The sequence below is a fragment of the Blastomyces dermatitidis genome, assembly GCF_000003525.1.
Source record: "Blastomyces dermatitidis ER-3 genomic scaffold supercont1.2, whole genome shotgun sequence".
Taxonomy (NCBI): Eukaryota; Fungi; Ascomycota; class Eurotiomycetes; order Onygenales; family Ajellomycetaceae; genus Blastomyces; species Blastomyces dermatitidis.
The window spans coordinates 8,342,202-8,361,775 of record NW_025544775.1 but is presented as its reverse complement, the minus strand read 5'-3'; the positions used below and the strand labels follow the sequence as shown (position 1 = coordinate 8,361,775).

General features: G+C 35.4%; 4 protein-coding genes across 4 annotated transcripts; 2 read left to right on the top strand and 2 right to left on the bottom strand.

Annotated features, from left to right (window-relative positions):
* Positions 1-6,706: 6,706 nt before the first annotated feature.
* Positions 6,707-9,692, bottom strand: BDCG_02403 (uncharacterized protein). Its single transcript, XM_045417947.1, has one exon. It carries the CDS (start codon positions 9,457-9,459, stop codon positions 8,410-8,412), a length of 1,050 nt encoding a protein of 349 aa, XP_045274637.1. The 5' UTR covers positions 9,460-9,692; the 3' UTR covers positions 6,707-8,409.
* BDCG_02404 (molybdopterin synthase catalytic subunit) lies at positions 7,201-7,872 on the top strand (the record flags this gene model as incomplete). The annotated part of the gene is made up of 2 exons (XM_045417948.1): positions 7,201-7,776; positions 7,843-7,872. The coding sequence occupies 2 exons, from the start codon at positions 7,201-7,203 to the stop codon at positions 7,870-7,872; spliced, it is 606 nt and encodes a 201-aa protein (XP_045274638.1).
* A 384-nt stretch (positions 9,693-10,076) lies between the features above and the next one.
* BDCG_02402 (uncharacterized protein) lies at positions 10,077-10,586 on the top strand (the record flags this gene model as incomplete). The annotated part of the gene is made up of 2 exons (XM_045417946.1): positions 10,077-10,140; positions 10,203-10,586. The coding sequence occupies exons 1-2, from the start codon at positions 10,138-10,140 to the stop codon at positions 10,584-10,586; spliced, it is 387 nt and encodes a 128-aa protein (XP_045274636.1). The 5' UTR covers positions 10,077-10,137.
* A 6,283-nt stretch (positions 10,587-16,869) lies between these two features.
* Positions 16,870-18,159, bottom strand: BDCG_16578 (uncharacterized protein; the record flags this gene model as incomplete). Its single annotated transcript, XM_045425793.1, has 5 exons — positions 16,870-16,910; positions 16,999-17,014; positions 17,298-17,881; positions 18,042-18,088; positions 18,149-18,159. The coding sequence occupies 5 exons, from the start codon at positions 18,157-18,159 to the stop codon at positions 16,870-16,872; spliced, it is 699 nt and encodes a 232-aa protein (XP_045280038.1).
* Between the last annotated feature and the right edge of the window lie 1,415 nt (positions 18,160-19,574).

The following is a 19,574-nucleotide window of genomic DNA, read 5'->3' as shown; positions in this document are numbered from 1 at the left end:
TTGAGACAGATTCACTGAAAACACTTGTCTGCATGATTGAGAGTAGTCTATACAGCCTGAACTCTGCAGTGAAGATCTGATATAATTACTTAACAGCTCTGTTGAGTAATCTTGAATTTATAGTCAGTGCTCATGATTCAGTACTCTGATATCATACATTCAGATGTCATCTCTATATAACAATCTATATTGATAATCTCAACATCATATCTGAAGCTTCTGAGAATGTCAATTGACTAGTGAGTATGCTCAGTGAGAAATTGAAAGTCAGGAATCTACATCAGTTAATCAAGTATTTGAGTATGAAGATCAATTATTCAGACAAGAAAATTGATTTAATACATTGTCAATATATTAAATATCTTATTAAAGATTTCTATCTTAATGATACAGCTGTTGTCAGAACATTAATAAAGAATGAATTCTGTATTAATGATTCTTCTATATCTGAGAAAGAGACTGATTTCACAATTCAGTGATATTAATATGATATGAGTTGTTTGCAATATCTTGCAGTTAAAACATGTTCTGATATCACTCACACTGTCTCACTACTCACTCAATGAAATGTTGATTCAACATCTCAATGTTGAAAGACTCTATTACATATTATACATTATTTGAAAGAGATTATAAATCTGAGTATTTTCTACAGATGCAGTCTGTATAAGAAATTCATTTCTACTAATCTTTTCATTATCTCTGATTTCTCTGATGATTTCTATCTACTCTTCAGCTACTCAGATTCTGATTGAGCTGACTTCTTAAATAATGATAGAAAATTAATATCTGACTACATTTTTAAGCTTGCAGACAGCTTAATTTCATGACATTCAGTAAAGCAATCTTGTATATCTCTGAGTTTCAATGAGACTGAATATATGACTCTTAGTGAGATGATCCGCGAAGCAACATGAATCTGAAATCTCATGATTGAGCTTGACTTCATTACTACATCTCTGATACAGATTCTCACTGATAATAAGAGTGTCATAGATCTTACAAAGATGACAGTCATTACAGTCTGAAGTAAGCACATTGATACACATTTTCATTTTTCATATTGACAGTTGAATCAGAGAGTTATTGATTTAGAATATATTCTCACTGCTCAGATAATAGCAGATAAACTCATTAAATCTCTAAACACTGTAATATTTACATGATTCATGATTTTACTAGATCTTACAGATGTAAAAGTTGAGAATGTTTAATTTTACATTTGTATTTAGTTTTGACAGACTATCTTGATAATTTGAGTGTTTTGATATATGATTCTTGTTATCTTGAGAGGGGATGTTGACCCTTACAGCTGTTGCGGTTAGCAATCTCACTAGATCACGTGACTCATCACTATATTATGTTCTTGTAGATAGATCTATCAATACAATCTTCAACTATTCTACACAATTGTTGACTCTTACGGTCATTGCGGTTAGCGATCTCACTAGATCACGTGACCCATCACTATATTATGTTCTTGTAGATAGATCTATTAATACACAACCTTCAACTATTCTACAGATTATAGCCCGGATGGCATGTTTTTCTTTTTAGAATATTGTATCAACATTTTTTGACACAGATAGTTCACCTTTTTTGAAAAGACTTTTACTCTTTATTAGAGATATTTCATTTTCTCTGAATCTGTCAATCAGCAGATTCATATACTTTATATATTTTTAAGAAAGTGTGTTCTTCATTGTAAAGAATATCACTTTTTTTTTTACACATCTAGAAGAAGCAGAGTTATCTTGATATGAGTGATATATCTGTTACTTCAGAGTTCAGCTCAAGACTTAGAACTACATGCTTCACTAGATGACTCATTAATAGAATGATCACTTATTATGAGAAGACTTCTGACTTGCAAGATAAGACTGAGATCAGTTTTCACCAGAGTATGAAATTTGATAATGAGACAATGAAGAAACTTCAGAACAAAGAAAAGCAGAGTCAACATTCATCTACAGAATCTATTCATTTCAACTCATTGAATTCTTCACTGTTTCTCATCTCTGAAATGCTAACTTTTAATGATAATCTGAATCAATCTATCTATTGCACTGCAGGCAATCTTATGAATCTTATACAGATAATACTATGAAATCAGATGACTGTAGCTGAAATCACTTAATATCTCACTACATCTGTTCCTGCACAAAGAGATACTATGAGAGATGAGTTGTGAGAATATCAGAAGAAAGTCAAATATGCACTAGACATTAAATTAGTGATCACATTTAATGACTCTAATTATGAAGGCTGATGTGTTAATATATTAACTGATGTGAAAGTTATTGATGAAACTGACATTCTATGAAGAACTCAACAAGAATTCTCTTTTATACATCATATTAACTCTGAGAAGTGAAGAATCTGTTCTAAGTCTCTATATAGATATATACTATTGAGTCTTATTAAAAACATTCAAATCACTATTGAAATCTTGAAAGCTGACAATACTGTGACTCTGTGAGACAAGATTAATGTTGAATATATAATATCACTGACAGAAGAATGAGTTAATATCTTCAAGAAATTGACAAAATTACAAGTTAAGAAGAATGATTATCTTACTTTTCAGAGATGTTTTCACTATCTTATTACTCATTACAAAGAGCTCTGTCAGAGCACTGAGAATGTATATTATAATCTTTTTCTCAACAATCTACAAGATTATCAAAGACTGTTTATTAAGACACATTTGAATGAGTTTTTCTTCACTGATCAGAGACTCATTGTCAACATTAATATCAATGATTTGATAAAGCAACTGATCAATTGTACATTCAAGAAGATCATCACTGAGTGAAAAAAGCAGTCTCAGGCTGATTCTGTGACTGTGCAAAAGAACAAAGATAAGAACAAAGATAAGAACAAAGATAAGGACAAAAGCACACCTGTATAAAAGTGCACTCACTGCAGAAGATATGAATATACTGTTGACAGATATTTCATCTTACACTCTGATAAAAAGAAAAAGAAGAATGATAAGAAGAAAGAGAAGAAGAATGACTTGATAAGTTCTCAATCAGCAGCAAATACAGTAATTACAAAGATTGAGTTCTATTTCTCTTTCACAGTCACTGAAAAACCATTGTCTAGATCTTGATATTTGAACACATGTGCAAGCCTGAATATAACAGATGAGCTTTATTCTTTTTCAAATATCAAATCTTTTAATGATAATATCTCTGTTGATTCTGTGACTGAGAGAACTGAGTTTATCAAGAAGATTGAGACTGTCATCTTGAAGATTGAGAGTGATAATGTTAACTTGCAGAATATTTACTATATTTCTAATATTACAGTTAACCTACTCTCATTTGCAAAGCTTGAAGATCAGAGATTTCAATTTACATTGTCTTTCACTATTTCCTCATTTTTCATTTGCAGAGCTCTGAATGATGTTATTTTTCATGCAGTTCAGACTACTCAGAATAACATATATAAGATCAATGAACAGAAGTTCAATGAGAATTTCAATCATCTGAACAAGGCAGTCAAGTATATTGTAATACTGTATGAGTATGATTTTAACTGAAAAATTGATCTTTCTGTGACTGCTATTACTACTGTTGATAACATTGATTCTACAGTTCTGACTACAGGTCTCAAGAATACAAGAATATCAAAGACTCTTTTGAACTGACACTGTGATCTCAGTCACATTCATACTGATGCTATAATTACTATGGCCAAGAATTCTCATACTGAAGTCACAATTAAAGATTCTAAGACTAACTTCTTTTACAAGAAATATGTCAAGACAGATATGATGTAAGATTATTTGAAAACACTGATATCTAAATCTATTCAACTCATTGAGAAGGTTTATATTAATCTTACAGATGATGAACATACATTGAAAGATCTCTCTGATTATCTCTTAGAGTTCTGTCAGAAAATCAAATACTGAATACTTATCATCTGTGATGCAACTCACTACTGTTGAGTATATTTTTTAAAGTTCAAGAATGAGACTGTTCAATACTTTGAGTTATGGCTCAGATTCATGAATAATCTCAGATATACAGTCTCTGCTTTTCTACAGACTGATATTAATGATGTTTTTAAATTCACATGTATACACACAGTTATGAATTCATATGATATCAAATGAAAATTAACAGTATCATATTCATCACATCAGAATGATGTTTCTGAATATGAGATTCACACTATTATGAAACAGATTAGAGCTGCTCTTTTGAAAGATAATCTCTCTAAAAAGTTCTGAGCAGATGTTCTAGAGACAGTGATTATAATAATCAATAATACTCTCATATCTACAGTTCTTTACAACTCAAAATTTTGATCCTCTACTGCAGAGACTCTCATAATTTCAAGTTCATATAAGATCTCTTGATATGCACTTATGAATACTCTGCTGAATGTGAGACATTTTCATCAATTAAGTGCAGAGGTTTTTATTCACTTGCATGAATCTCAGCAGCCTGTAGATAAGCTTTCTTCACATGCTGATTTCTATCATATCATTGAATTCAGTGACATATTAATATATCATCTATAACATTTCGAATCTGACAAGATTATTGTCAGTAGTAATATGAGGTTTCTGATCACTGAAAAACTGGTTATTATATCTATGAAACTCATTAATCATGTTATTGAATCAGTTGTCACATCTGTGACACTCACTAATAATGCCTGTGAACTGAAACCTGATATTCATCTGATTGATGATGAACATGCTTCTGATATTAATGATCTGAATTTCACATGATTGCAGCCCGCGAAATCGCTGACTATATATACTCTGAGCTCTATTATGAGTAACCTTCTGAAGTTCTACAAGAATGCCACATCACAGTTAGAAGAAGTAGAAGATTATTGAAAGAAGTTCATACAATGCAAGATTATCAATCTGAAGAGACACAATATATGAAGTTTAATCTCTAGATCTCATATTCTGAGAAATGAATCAATTACTTCAGACTGTTAAGTATTTCTTAAGAAAGATAGATCTGTGAATCTGAATGTTGATTCTGATAATATTCTTAGAAAATTATGTTAAGTAATTTATAATAACTGACTTAAGAAGAGTTCTAGAGAAGAGATCTATACTTCTATTATCACTGATACTGCTAATCATATTCTTTTTATAATAATAGTACTACATAGTTAAACACTTTATCAGATAAATATAGTAATAATATATCTTCATAAATATCTCACTAAGAAGATCTATATAAGATAACTCATCAGATTTGAGACAGATTCACTGAAAATACTTATCTGCATGATTGAGAGTAGTCTATACAGTCTGAACTCTATAATGAATATCTGATATAATTACTTAACAGCTCTATTGAGTAATCTTGAATTTACAGTTAGTACTTATAATTCAGTACTCTGATATTATACATTCAGATATCATCTTTATATAATAATTTATATTAATGATTTCAATATCATATCTGAAGCTTCTGAGAATGCTGATTGACTAGTAAGTATACTTAGTGAGAAATTGAAAGTCAAGAATCTATACCAGTTAATTAAGTATTTGAATATAAAGATCAATTATTTAAATAAGAGAATTGATTTAATATATTGTTAATATATCAAATATCTTGTTAAAGATTTCTATCTTGATAATACAGCTGTTATCAGAATATCAATGAAGAATAAATTTCATATTAATAATTTCTCTATATCTGAGAAAGAGACTGATTTCACAATTCAGTGATATTAATATAATATGAGTTACTTATAATATCTTACAGTTAAAACACATTCTGATATCACTCATACTGTCTTATTACTCACTTAATAGAATATTAATTTAACATCTCAATATTAAAAGACTCTATTATATATTATACATTATTTAAAAGAGATTATGAATCTGAGTATTTTCTATAGATATGATCTGTATAAGAGATTCATATCTACTGTTTCTATCAATCTCTCTGTTATCTCTGATTTCTCTGATAATTTCTATCTACTCTTCAGCTACTTGAATTCTGATTGAATCAGTCTCTTGAATGATAATAGAAAATCAATATTCAGCTACATTTTTAAGCTCACAGATAGCTTAATTTTATAGTATTCAGTAAAGTAATCTTGTATATCTCTGAGTTTCAATAAGACTGAATACATAACTCTTTGAAAGACAGTCTGTGAAATAACATGAATTCAGAATTTCATAATTGAGCTTAATTTCATTACTACATCTCTGATACAAATTCTCACTGATAATAAGAGTATCATAGATCTTATAAAGATAACAGTTATTACAGTCTGAAGTAAACATATTAATATATATTTTTATTTTTCATATTAACAGTTGAATCAGAGAATTATTAATTTAGAATATATTTTTATCACTTAGATAATAGTGAATGAACTCACTAAATCTCTAGACACTGTGATATTTATACAATTCATGATTTTACTAGGTCTTACAGATATAAAAGTTGAGAATGTTTAATTTTACATTTGTATTTGATTTTGACAGACTATCTTGATGATTTGAGTGTTTTTGTATATGATTCTTATTATCTTGAGAGAGAGTGTTGACCCTTACAGCTGTTACAGTTAGTGATCTCACTAGATCACGTGACTCATCACTATATTATATTCTTGTAGATAGATCTATCAATACATAATCTTTAACTTATTAAGAGTTCCGCAGTTGATCAGCTCTTTTATCAGCAGGTGCTGATAATAATTTAGCTCTTTTGTCTCAGTAGTCTACAGATTGTGAGACTGTTAAGTATGAGCTCTACTATGATCAACATGCATGAGTTTGATTTCAGAATAAACTTAAAAATTTCTAATAAATATTCTGAATATTTTAACAGTGCTAAGAGATATCTTAGAAGTATACTCTAGAAGTTCTGTGAGCTCTAGAACTGACTGAGTTCATTATTAAAAAGAAGTCATTGTGAGGAGATCACTGAAGAGAGTCACTGAGAGAAAGTACTGTACTCTGTGATAGCTGGTCTGAGGGGGGTTGTTGAGGGTCCCGCGGTTGGTCGGCCCTTCTACCAGCAGGCACTGGTGGTGATTGAGCTCTTTTGCCCCAGTAGCCTACACAACTATCCTACAACAATATGGTGGAAGGATTAGTAAGCCAGGTCACGTGACCTGACATCATCGCCATCAGGAATTTCGCCTAATGATCCCCTTCTCTCATCTCATCCAGCCGAGTCCGGATATCAAGCATCAATCATGTCAAACTCAACAACATCACAATCTCAAGAACATCATCTCAACCCCGAGGCCTCCTCTGAAGCTCTTCCCGCTCATCTCAATCCAGCAAATTACCCACAGACCCGTCATATCCCCGACGCGAACATCCATCTTGAATTAACCTACAGCCCTCTCAATCCAACCAGGAGCATCATTCATGTTCGCTCCCCGCACGCGGGTGCCAACATTCTCTTCCTCGGCACCACCCGCTCAACCTTTGACAACCACCCCATTGCCCGCCTCACATACATCAGCTACACTCCCCTAGCCCTGCGCACGCTGGAGAAAATCGCCCGCAATGCAGTGGCTAAATACAAGCTACAGGGCATCAGTATCTCACATCGGCTGGGTGAGGTGGGTGTTGCAGAGGAGTCAATTGCCATTGCAGTGAGCGCGGGACATAGAGCACCTGCATGGAGGGCTGGAGAGGAGGTGTTGGAGCAGTGCAAGGCCGCAGTGGAGATTTGGAAGCGAGAGGAATTTGTTGGGGCTGCAGAGGGAGAGGGGGAGTGGAGGATGAATCAGAATATGAATGCAATGAGTCAGAGTTCAGAAGTATGAAGATAAGAGTGTCAGGAGATGAAATTATGCTTTTGTTCTAATATTTGACTGCTATAATAGATTTACCAGTTATGGTTCTCATCTCAATGATCATCATCTGTATTTTGAAGGTTAGAAGAAGTCTTCAATTTGAGGTCAGGCCTCTGTTTCATCCCACGACAATAGAGCACAGCTAGAGCACACCAGGTGGGGTGAAATTGGGATTAGCTTTTTCAAGTGTGATACATGAATGTGATGAAAGAGACAAATTGAACCACTCAACTGTAGACAGATGAGCTCTGTTGAACACAAGTCAAAGCCTCATTCAGTACACTTCCGCCCTTCCATTCATTGTATTCCACATAATCGGCATCTAGCTTGTACAATACATTCTTCCACCCTCGATAGCTTTCCCTATATAGGGACACACATGTGGCCGATTTTGGCAGTTTGCTTAGCTATGTGGCTAATCTAAAGATGCCCATCTATGAGGTTATGTTATGTCAGTGACACTTTTGAATGAATTGAGGCTTCAAATCACCGCGTAGTGCTCTCTGCTCTCTTCTCTACATTATAACCTGAGAATGGCAGGTACAAAACTATCGATGTGGAATAGCTATGTTGACATTGAAAACCAGACGCAACGCATCATGACTCCGGCCAGTCAAGAAATGGAGTGCCCGACTCATCCCACAATGTTCCACTCAGTGCGCGGCTGCCAACCCACCCCTGGCATGCTAGGATATCACTATCATCCTCCCCCACCAGATCAGGAGGGATAGGTACTTCGGCTGCAACACAAAAGTAGTCAGACTCAGACATCTCCGCGCTAGCCCGACCAACTTGATTATTACTCAACCATCCACTCTTTAATCCCCTCAAGAGTGTATCGTCCGGCGCAGTCCCCTCGTCGTCGTGGAACCTCCGATCGCGACTAAAACCCCGCTCAGTATTGACGATGATAACCTGCTCCAGCCGTGGCAGGGGTCCCAAACCATCCTGGTCGTCGGCAACATCATTGAATATCCCATCTGGCCGCGTAAGGACGAGGTGGGTCAGGTTGGAACAACACTTGATACCCGCGACGAATCTAGCTGAATCGACGCAGGGGTTGTATAGCGCAAGGTACCGCAGTCGTGGCCATGCCTGCCATACCTCCGGTTGTGGCCCGCGTCGCTCTAATGCTGTGTCCAGGTAGAGCTCATCTTGCATTGAACAGAACTCTTCCAAAGCTGTCAAGTGGGAAAAAGCCTCCCGCAAGATCGGCCGTAAGAGGTTCTTGTCCTCTTCCGGGTAGAGGAAACGCAGGGGCAGGTTGATAACGAGGCGAGCAAGTGTCCCGCTAATGTCGGATAGCAGGAGGCTAACATTGTGCACAATACTGGGACAATTGAGGTTCTGCGCCGGGAAGGGGGCTAGAAACAGTCCCTCTGGCCCTGCAGCGTTGAGGTCCACTGATGACTGCTGTCTCAGAGACATAAGCTTTGCAAGACGCTCTTCAGAGTCTAGATATAGACAGTGCCTCAGGAGAAGATGTTTTGCAGCACCGGATGTGATATGGGACACTAGTGTGAGATTGAGCAGACTCTTAGTCACTGGGTGTTGAGGCTTGAAGACCACAGGAGGTGAGGATGGGATGAGGCATCTTATAACATGCAGAATGAGTTCATTCGGAAGGGCTTGCATGGTTATTTTCATTGAGATGTTGTTTCTGAAACAAAATGAAACTCTTGAGAAGTGAAGAGAAGAGATTCAGAGGTAGACTGAAGAATAAATACTCTTATTACTGAGCTGCAATCACACAGCCACTACAGAGAATTCTCTCAAAAGTTTTGATTAATGCTAAGAAACTAAGCTGTAATTATTCAGATGTCACAGACATTAATCTCTCTTAAAATTTTGATTACAAGAGAGATTGAAAATAATTGTAGAAGAGGTTGAACTTGGTTGATTATTCTAGTGCTAGCGGCAACTAATATATGTGTGGGTCACGTGGGTGAGGGCCAGTGGAGAACCTCCAACACCCCCCCATTCTGCGCCGGCCATCTAGCCCACGCAGCCACAAAAGCACTCAAATCATTCAAATCTGCAATAATAATTAATTACACAAAGTAGAGTCTAGTTTTCTCATAAGGACTAGCTCCATACATGCAAATATACGCGAATATGCAAGAAAAAACGCCCAAATCCGTTCTTTCTGTATCTGTATTACCCCCCCCAGTCATCCGAACACTGCGGGGTCTCATTTCTCATATTTTTGTCATTTTATTGTTATTGTTATCATTGTTATCATATAGGCACACTCGGTGGCCTGGTTATCGTGGGTTATCATGGTTATTATATAGGCAATCGCTGGCCTGGTTATCGTGGGTTATCATGGTTATCATATAGTTAGGCACTCGGTGGCCTGGTTATCGTGGGTTATCATGGTTATCATATAGGCACTCGCTGGCCTGGTTATCGTGGGCTATCATGGTTATCATGGGGTATCATCTTTACCCTGGGTTATCATATGGGCATTCAACAGCCCGGGTATCATGGTTATCGGTATCATGGTTATCGGTATCTCCATCGTTTTGGTGTTGATATTGGCGGTTATGGTTATGGTTATGTCCGTGACATCGTTGACACCACAGGTTATGGTTATATCCATGATATCGTTGATATCATGGGGTTATGGTTTTGTTATGGTTATGGTTATACCCGCGATATCATTGACACCACAGGTTTATGGGTATGAGTATGGTTATGGTCTTGTGAAATCTGACCTCCGGATCCACGGCATTTTCGATATTGGTATTGTGGAAGGTGTAAAGCTTGTGTGATTGAAAGGTTGCTAGCTTGTGGAAAGTTATATGGTGGAAGGATTAGTAAGCCAGATCACGTGACCTGACACCCACTCACCAGAGTAACTATACACGATGCTATATACAAAATTCGCCTTCAAATCAAGTACAGGTACAAAAAATGACTGGAAAATGTGAAGTAATGAAAAAAACCAGTCATGATATACATCATTTTTTATCCCCCTATCTCTCTATCTTCTTTATATTCTCTTTCCAACGCGTATATTTCAACGTTTCAAGTGGTTTAGTAAGCTCATCCGCCGCGTTCTCAGCAGATGAAACATATTGAATAGATATCTCATTCTTACTTTTTTTTTTTTTGCAAATGTGATGCATTTTCTACAAGCCTCTTTTTTAAGTGAGCAGTAGTATTATTAATCATCAAGATCTCAAACACATTAATACTGATAGAATAAGACAATTTTAACTTCTGAAGAGTGTATTGAATGAAGCAGTAGTTTAAATAATGATTATATTAATGTCACGCTCCCGGCCGCGCCAAGGCCCCGTTGCGGTTCCACACGGCCCATCACTTTCATGCGGATGATTTCATCCTGTCCGAACTGGTTTCCAACCACCCTATGACATCATTCAGATATATCATAGAAAGATCCGATTGATGAATATGAGAACCCCGCTTCTATATGAGGTCAGCAGATTACTTTTCCTTAGTAGTGAGGCACTGCTGAGGTATCACTCCAGCTATTCTCACTCAAGAAATGAGAGAAGGTGTTCCCTCATTGTCTATATAGAATAGCTAGATGCTGGCTTCTCATGAAAGAAGTCAGTGATTTGTTTTACTACTACTGAAATATATACAAGAGTTAATGTGTGTCTCATACAATCTTCTTAGTATACTAAGTATTATATCTGTGATATTCTCACAACAACTCTGTAGCCTACAAGCTCACTATTCAAGCAAGATAGTCAAGCTCACTCATATAGCTTCTTAAATAACTTTCTCTACATGTCACTGCTAACTAGTCACTGCTTCAGTTTCATTATATTATAATTTGAATCACTTAATCTGATTATAAGTTTGAATCAGTCAAGCTCTAACAGATTAATATGACCTCACACACCTGTGCTGAGACTGATCTGACTTCACTCTCTGAGAGAAATACTACATCATTTTCTAGAGTGTGTACATCTCTACTCTGACAAAAATCTGAGATTTCTGAACTCACTGTGCATTTTGACATGAGCTCTTCAACCACTCTGTCACTGCTGTGGCCTCTATACACCTATATCTATTATGAAGATAGAGAGATTAAGATTGGAGATTCACTAAGATATAAGAGAAACATCTTGTCTGAATTTCACAGCTTTATCTGTACTCTTGAATGAAAATTCTGCCTTAATCTGAGCCAGTATAATACTCATGAGATATAAGTAATATATATCATCAACCTTCTTAAAGGCATCTCTGCAACTACTTGAGTTATCAAGAAGAGAGAGCTTGAGTGTATCAATACTGTCATAACTTAGAAAGAATTCAAGAACTTTCTACTGAATTAAATTGAAGATCACTGTAACTGCAGCTTCACAGTGATGCAGCAGTTCAACTCATTATATCAATGAGATGATGAAAATTCTTCTGATTTCAACACAAGATTCAAAGAATATTGAGAGGAATTGACTGATGATTTAAATCAATTAAAAATACAGCTTTATCTTATAAAGCTGACTCACAAAGTGTGAATAATAATATTATAGTATCAGAGTTCATCAATCAATTGTACTGAGCTTGTCAACCTGACTTCTCAGATCTATTTGAATAATCAATTCTCTGAGAAAAAGGTCAACAAGACCTCTTCTAAGCAATCAATGATGAGATCTAAACAGTGTCATAACAGCTTCAGTGCAGAGAAAGCAAAGAAGAATTTCAAGTATTCTAATTCTTCACTCACTGTGAAGAAATATTAAAAAAGATTTGACAAAGATCTCTGTTTCAACTGCAGAGCTGATGATCACTATATCAGTGATTGTAAGAAGCTGAAGAAGAGAAGAAACTGAGAAGATATCTTCTCAAAGTTAACTCCTCTTCTGATAAATGTATCCACAGAAGATAAAGAAGAGAAAGAAAAGAATTGACAATTCTCATGTCTCTGAGTTCATGTTATGATCACAATGCATACTCTGAATGAGAAGATATCAGTGAGATGCCTACTCAACTCCAGAACAGATATCAACTTCATATTCTATTTCTTTTCTTTGATGAAGAATTGAAAGAAGATAGATCTGTCAGACCATGTAAAATTTACAGATGAAATGAAATATCACTGTTTTGACATAATTCAAGCAAAGTGTGTGATCACAGACTCAGAAGAAACCTTTAAGAAGAGCAGTCTGCTTCTTTACACAGTTAATATCATAGATGAGAATGTCATTCTAGATCTTCTGTGATTGAGAGAAAACAATCCTCTCATTGACTGAGTTACTCAGGTGTGGCAGTACTGTCTCACTGATGAAGAGACAGTGATAGAGGAATCTGAAGAGTTTCATTGAAAGAATCTTGAGAAAAAAATTGAGTCAATATACTGCATAGCAGGTGATTGAGACTTGAGAACAGATGAAGAAGTTATCACTCTCACTGCAAGATTAGCAGCAGTATCTGTCATTGAAGATGAATGTATACAACATCTCTTTACAGATTTTAAGAATGTCTTTTTGAAAAGAGAAGCAGTGAAGTTTTCTGATATCAAGATATGATATAAGATTCACCTTGAGAACAGTGCAACAGCATTATACAAGCCTTTTTACAACTTGTCTGTAAAGGAGTTGAATGTTCTGCACAAATATCTTAAAGAAGTGCAATCAAAGAACTGAATATATTCATCAAAGAGTTCAGCAGAGGCATCTATACTCTTTGTACTTAAGAAGAATGATAGACTATGTCTATATGTAGACTACAGAGGCCTCAATAAGATAACAGTTAAGAATCACTATTCATTACTGTTAATCAATGAGATGATTGATTGATTATCTGAAGCAAAGATGTTCTTGAAGATTGATATATGAGATGTCTATCATAGAATCAGAGTTAATGAAGATGATGTTTGAAAAACAGCTTTTCATATCAAGTACAGCAATTTTAAATATCTTGTTTTATCTTTTAATCTTTGTAACACTTCAGCCATCTTCCAGGCCTATATAAATGAGATGCTGTGAGGCCTTGTTGACATCTCCTGCATAGTATACCTGGACAACATTTTAATCTTCTTGAAATCAGAGAAAGAATATAATACTCATGTTTGAGAAGTGTTGAGTCACTTGAGATAGTATTAACTCTATGCAAACACTGAAAAATACTCATTCTACATGCAGAAGATTGATTTCTTAGATTATATTGTTGAAGTGAATGATATTTCAATAAACAGGAGCTGAGTCTCTGTCATTGAGAACTGGCCGGTGCTGCAGATGTACTGCAAGATACAGATGTTTCTAGAATTTGCAAATTTCTATAGATGATTCATCTATACATATTCACAGATTACTGCTCTTCTTACAGATCTGTTGAAGAGAAGTGTGAAAGACAGGAAAATAAGACTATTTATTCTCACTCAAGGTGCTGTGCAGGTATTTGTGAAATTGAAACAAGCTTTCACAGATGTCACAATGCTGAATCATTTTAATCCTGACTTACTCAGTCAGTGTGAGACTGATGCATCTGAGAATGAGATCTGTGGAATCTTTTCACAGTTGACACTGAAGACCTTTCAACATTGAAAGAATCAGAGAATAATTATCTCTGAGAAAACAGACAATGAATTGTCTGTAAGAGAAGACTTTTTCACAGAGTCTATAAAATACTGTGAATGAAGATCAGTGATCTTCTTCTTCAAGAAGTTATTACTCATGCAGAGAAGGTATGATACTCATGATCAGAAGATGTTAGTAATTGTCAAATTCTTTAAGATCTGGTGATATTATCTTCAGGATAGTAAGTACTCAGTGCAAGTTCTCACTGATCATGCAAATCTGCATTACTTCTTGACAACAAAGAGCTTGACAGAATGTCAAGCCAGATGAGCAGAGCTGCTTTTGAAGTATGATTTCTATATCTGATATCATTCAGATTGGCTTAACTTCACTGACACACTGTCTAGATAACCTGATTATAATATTGTTGATGTGAAGAAGGATTCTACAAAAGAATCTCTGCCATCACTGTAGAAGAAGCTGGCTGCAGAGGGTTGAGGTTCTCTAAAGCTTGGGAACAGTGCTGGAGAGGCAGCTGCGCGACTCAGTATAGAAGGTGAAAGAGAACCTGAGTTCTCACAGAGAACTGACACTGAAGATCATGAGCTTCTCATATCATATCTTGCAATCATTGAATTGATAAAGAATGAAACAGTCTACAATCTTTCAATCTGACTACTTTTAAAATTCATTGATGAGTTACAGAAGAGGGATGTCTCTACTGCAGCTTAAATTCAAAAGTTGAAGAAGAAAGAATCTGATTTGAACTTGAAAGAGATAGACTCTGAGTGGGATGATACTGCTAAGAAATCAAGTTGCTGGTAACTAGAAGAATGTGAACTTCTACTGCTGAATGATTCAGTCTTCATCTCTCATAGCAGAGTGATGTGTCAGAAGTTATTGAGAATTTATCATGATGATCCCCATGCGGGGCACTTCAGGTTAGAGAAGACTGAGAAGCTTCTAAAATGTAAATACATTTGAGACAAGCTTCAGATAGATGTCAAAGAGTATATTGAAACTTGCAATATCTGTCAAAGAATAAAGATCCTGCAGTATAAGTAATACAGTGAGTTGATGTCACTGTCTGTTTCAAAGAGCTTATGACAGAATCTATTGATGAATTTCATAGTTAATCTGCTGAAGTTGACAAGAGTTAAAGAATGTGACTCAATTTTGATCATTGTTAACTGCTTCACAAAGATAATCAGATATATCTCTATTCACAAAAAGATTAAAGCCTCTGAATTGACTGACCTGTTTTTAGATATCATCATTCATGATCACAGTGCTTCAAAATCATTGATAACAGATTAAGAATCTCTCTTCATCAGCAAATACTGATTGGCTTTTTGCTATCACTTTATAATAAGGTGTCTCCTCAGTACTGCATTTCATTCACAGATTGATGGCCAGACTGAACATCAGAATCAGACACTAGAACAGCATCTTCAAGTGTTCTATTCATATCATCAGAATGATTGACTCAAACATCTTCTGATCACTGAATTCATATATAACAATGTAAAGAATGTAATTTTAAAGATATCTTCTTTCTATGCTTGTTATGAATATAATTCTTTGTTACTCAGTGACATTGTGAATGACATTTCAAAGAGAGAAATAGACAGTCAGAATGTCAGACAGATACAGAGAATGAAGTATTTCTCAGTGTCAGAAGTAAAAGTGAGATTGGAACTTTTGAACAAAATTCATGAGAAGGCAGTGAAAAGCATTCATCATGTCCAGAAGTGACAGATGAAATACTATAATTGAAAACATCTTTCAATGAAGTTCTCAATAGAGAATCAAGTGCTACTTTCAGCAAAGAATATCAAGATAACAAGACTGTGTAAGAAGCTCAGTAAGCAGTGACTAGAACCTTTCTCAGTAACAAGAGTGATGAGTAAGCAGACATATGAGTTGAAATTACTCACAGAATTGAAATCAATTCATTCTGTTTTTCACATTTTCTATTTGAAGCTCTATAAGCAACACTCTGAGATGAAGTCATCTCAGCTGAATAGTATTGAGATCAAGAGTGATACTGAATATCTTGTGAAGAAAATATTAAACAAGTGAACACATTACAGCAAGCTTTAATATCTTGTTAAATGAGAAGATTATTCATTATCAGAGAATTCATGAGAACTGCTTGAGCATTTGAAAAATGCTGAGGAAGAGATTGCAACCTATGAGACAGCTAGTAGAGACTACCTCATTACACATCAGAGATGTTGAGCAAGAAATGCTGCTTAAGACTTCTCATTTTTCTCAAAGAGTTTTTTAGAGATGATCTCATGATAATGAGCCAGTGTCTTATAGACTCTGTAGCACTCTTCTTCTATTTTCTCTCAAAGAATTTTTAGAAGTTTAATGAGACTACACAAGTGTAAAATTCCTGAAGTAGTTAGAGAGAAGAGATATTTGAAATTAATAAAAAAGATTAATATTAATTAATCTGTGAGCTGCTGCTATTCTAGTGAGGCTGCAGCCTGCTGAAAAAGTAAAAAGAGAGAATTTCAGAGTCTACTCATTAATAATCACACTCTTATCAAACTCATTCTTCACTGTTGAAGTCTCTGACATCAGCATCTTTGTCTGCTGAGAAGTTAGTACTGCAGTACTGCAGAGAAGCATGCTATAGAAGAGTATAAGAGATACTGAAAGTGTTAACTTATCAACTTACAAAGCATCTCAGTTATCTGCTTCAAATAAAGTGAGATTCTCTTCAATCAGTAATTGATCTCTATGATACTTTCAATAACAGTGCTGACTGATCTCTTCTTGAGATCAGTCATTCTGAGGTGTTTTTTCATCTCAGAGATTCACACTTTCATCTTCTTTTGCAGATGAGTAAGGAGAATCTTCTCAGTCTTGATAAAATTCATCAACACTTGAAGCTCTGAGACTCTTGCTCTGTACTGCTTGAGTATCTAGACTTCTTATCAGAACTAATATAATGTCTTTCTGTGAGATAATACTTACAGAGAGGTAGAAGTCATTGTTGCAGATATAACAGAAATAACAGAAGTGAGAGAAGAGACAGGTGTATAAAATCCTTCTCTTCTTCAGCTGCTTAATGCAGTGCAGACAAGTAGTGATGCCAGTCAGAGACTGTATTGAAGCCTTCTCACAGAAAGAAGATGAAGAAACTGTAGAACTCTGTGAACTCAACTCAGCAGTATTCTGAGCAGGGCTCAGGTGTGCTGCAGGAGAGAAACTATGAATTGAGCTTCTCAGAGTCACTGTCTCTGAAATCAAGCTCTCTCTGAGTTCCTCTCTGAATAACCACACAGGGTCATATGTCACTGTATTGGCTGGGGAGAGGGGCAGCGTCGCAACAGCGGTGGGGGGGGCAGGAGATGAACCGGATGCAGATGCACCAGCCGGCAGAAGAGATGACATCTCACTGCAGGGCACAGCAACTTCTGCTGCAGCTGCAAGAGAAGCAGGAGGAGATGTGGTAATGAAAGTGATGCTCTCACAGCTCATTGACAACACTGCCTTCAACCTGGCTTTCTTGGTAGTCACAGAGGCCACCGCTGCACCATGAAGACATTTATTACTCACTAGAAAATGTCAGAATAAGTTCTCTACTGTTCTTCAAGGACAATACTCCCATGCACTCACTATTGCAGATGAAGGAGAGAGGAGAAAAATGTGTCACAGAGGAAGAGAATCTTTCAAAAAAATCCTGCCACTACTGTTAGCTTTGTCCCTAAAACACACCACTTTTACAGGGAATTTCATACATAGAATGAGATATATTAAGAGATCTGTAAGTCACTTGTTAACTACATTTTTTCACATTTCAAATTAATATATAAGGAACTCACTTATCACACATTTGATTTGAATGAAGATGGAAAAAGAAAGACCTACACAGTCAGCAGAAAAACTCATCTTTATGTCACACACAGCACATGTACTGTCAATCAGTTGGCAACTGTTGCTATACAATAAAGATAATTTCTAATTCAGTAATCTTGAGAGCATAGAGACTATGCTCTTAAGAGAGAGAGTATTATCATACTCTCAGCCGTGTCAAGGCCTTATTATGGTTTTACACAGCTCATCACTTTCATGCAGATGATTTCATCCTGTCTGAACCAGTTTCCAACCACTCTATGACATCATTCAGATATATTATAGAAAGATTCAATTGATGAATATGAGAATCCTGCTTCTATATGAGGTCAGCAGATTACTTTTCCTTGATAGTGAGATGTCACTGAGGTATCACTCCAGCTATTCTTGCTTAAGAAATGAGAGAAGATGTCTCTCTATTATCTATATAGAATAGCTAGATGCTGGCTTCTCATGAAAGAAGTCAGTGATTTGTTTTACTACTACTGAAATATACACAAGAGTTACTGCGTGCCTCATACAATCTTCTTAGTATACTAAGTATCATATCTGTGATATTCTCGCAACAACTCTGTAGCCTACAAGCTTGCTATTCAAGCAAGATAGTCAAGCCCACTTATACAGCTTCCCAAACAACTTCCCCTACATGTCGCCGCCGACTAGCCACCGCTTCGGTTCCGCCACGTTACAATTAACAAGAAATTCTGAATTAACAGTGATTTTGCACAAAACAGGTCTTATAATCTGTGAAAGATGTAAAGCTTATGTGATTAAAAGATTACTAGCTTGTGAAAAGTTATATAATGAAAGAATTAGTAAGCCAGATCACGTGACCTGACAGGTATTATAGCATTCACTCTAGTGACGTTGCCGTAGCAACTGCTCCGCCTACACGTGATCTTATATATAATATATATATAGCTAGCTCTTTCTACATGAATACAACAGATTAATCATCTCATAGATTATAGTCTGAATAGTCTGTTTTTACAAAGAATTACATTTTTTCTTACTTTTGTTTCAAAACATCTGTATAGACTTACCGTGTAATCATATCTGAGATCAGAACCAGATTTTTTAATAGTCTCATTATCAATTTAACTGATCTCATTACATGATTTTAACATTAGATAGTGATCTCATACTGTTTCAGTGAAACTTACTATCTACTCTTATCACATTTTTCAAATGAGACTATGATTTTCACTTCTCAATTTAAATTATTTTTATTGCTTTAAATGACTTTAAATCTTATTTGAGTATTATCAAAAAGTGTTACTTTTTAAAAAATTAAAAATAGTCTAAAAAAAACCTTAAAATGTCTAAAAATAGTAACTTTATGTCAAGAATGAGACTAAATGAGATCAAATAAGATCACTTTCTTATTTTTTTCAA

Bases quoted from the DNA above. Each gene is read 5' to 3' on its own strand.
- BDCG_02403 (XM_045417947.1), bottom strand. From the start codon at position 9,459: ATGAAAATAACCATGCAAGCCCTTCCGAATGAACTCATTCTGCATGTT.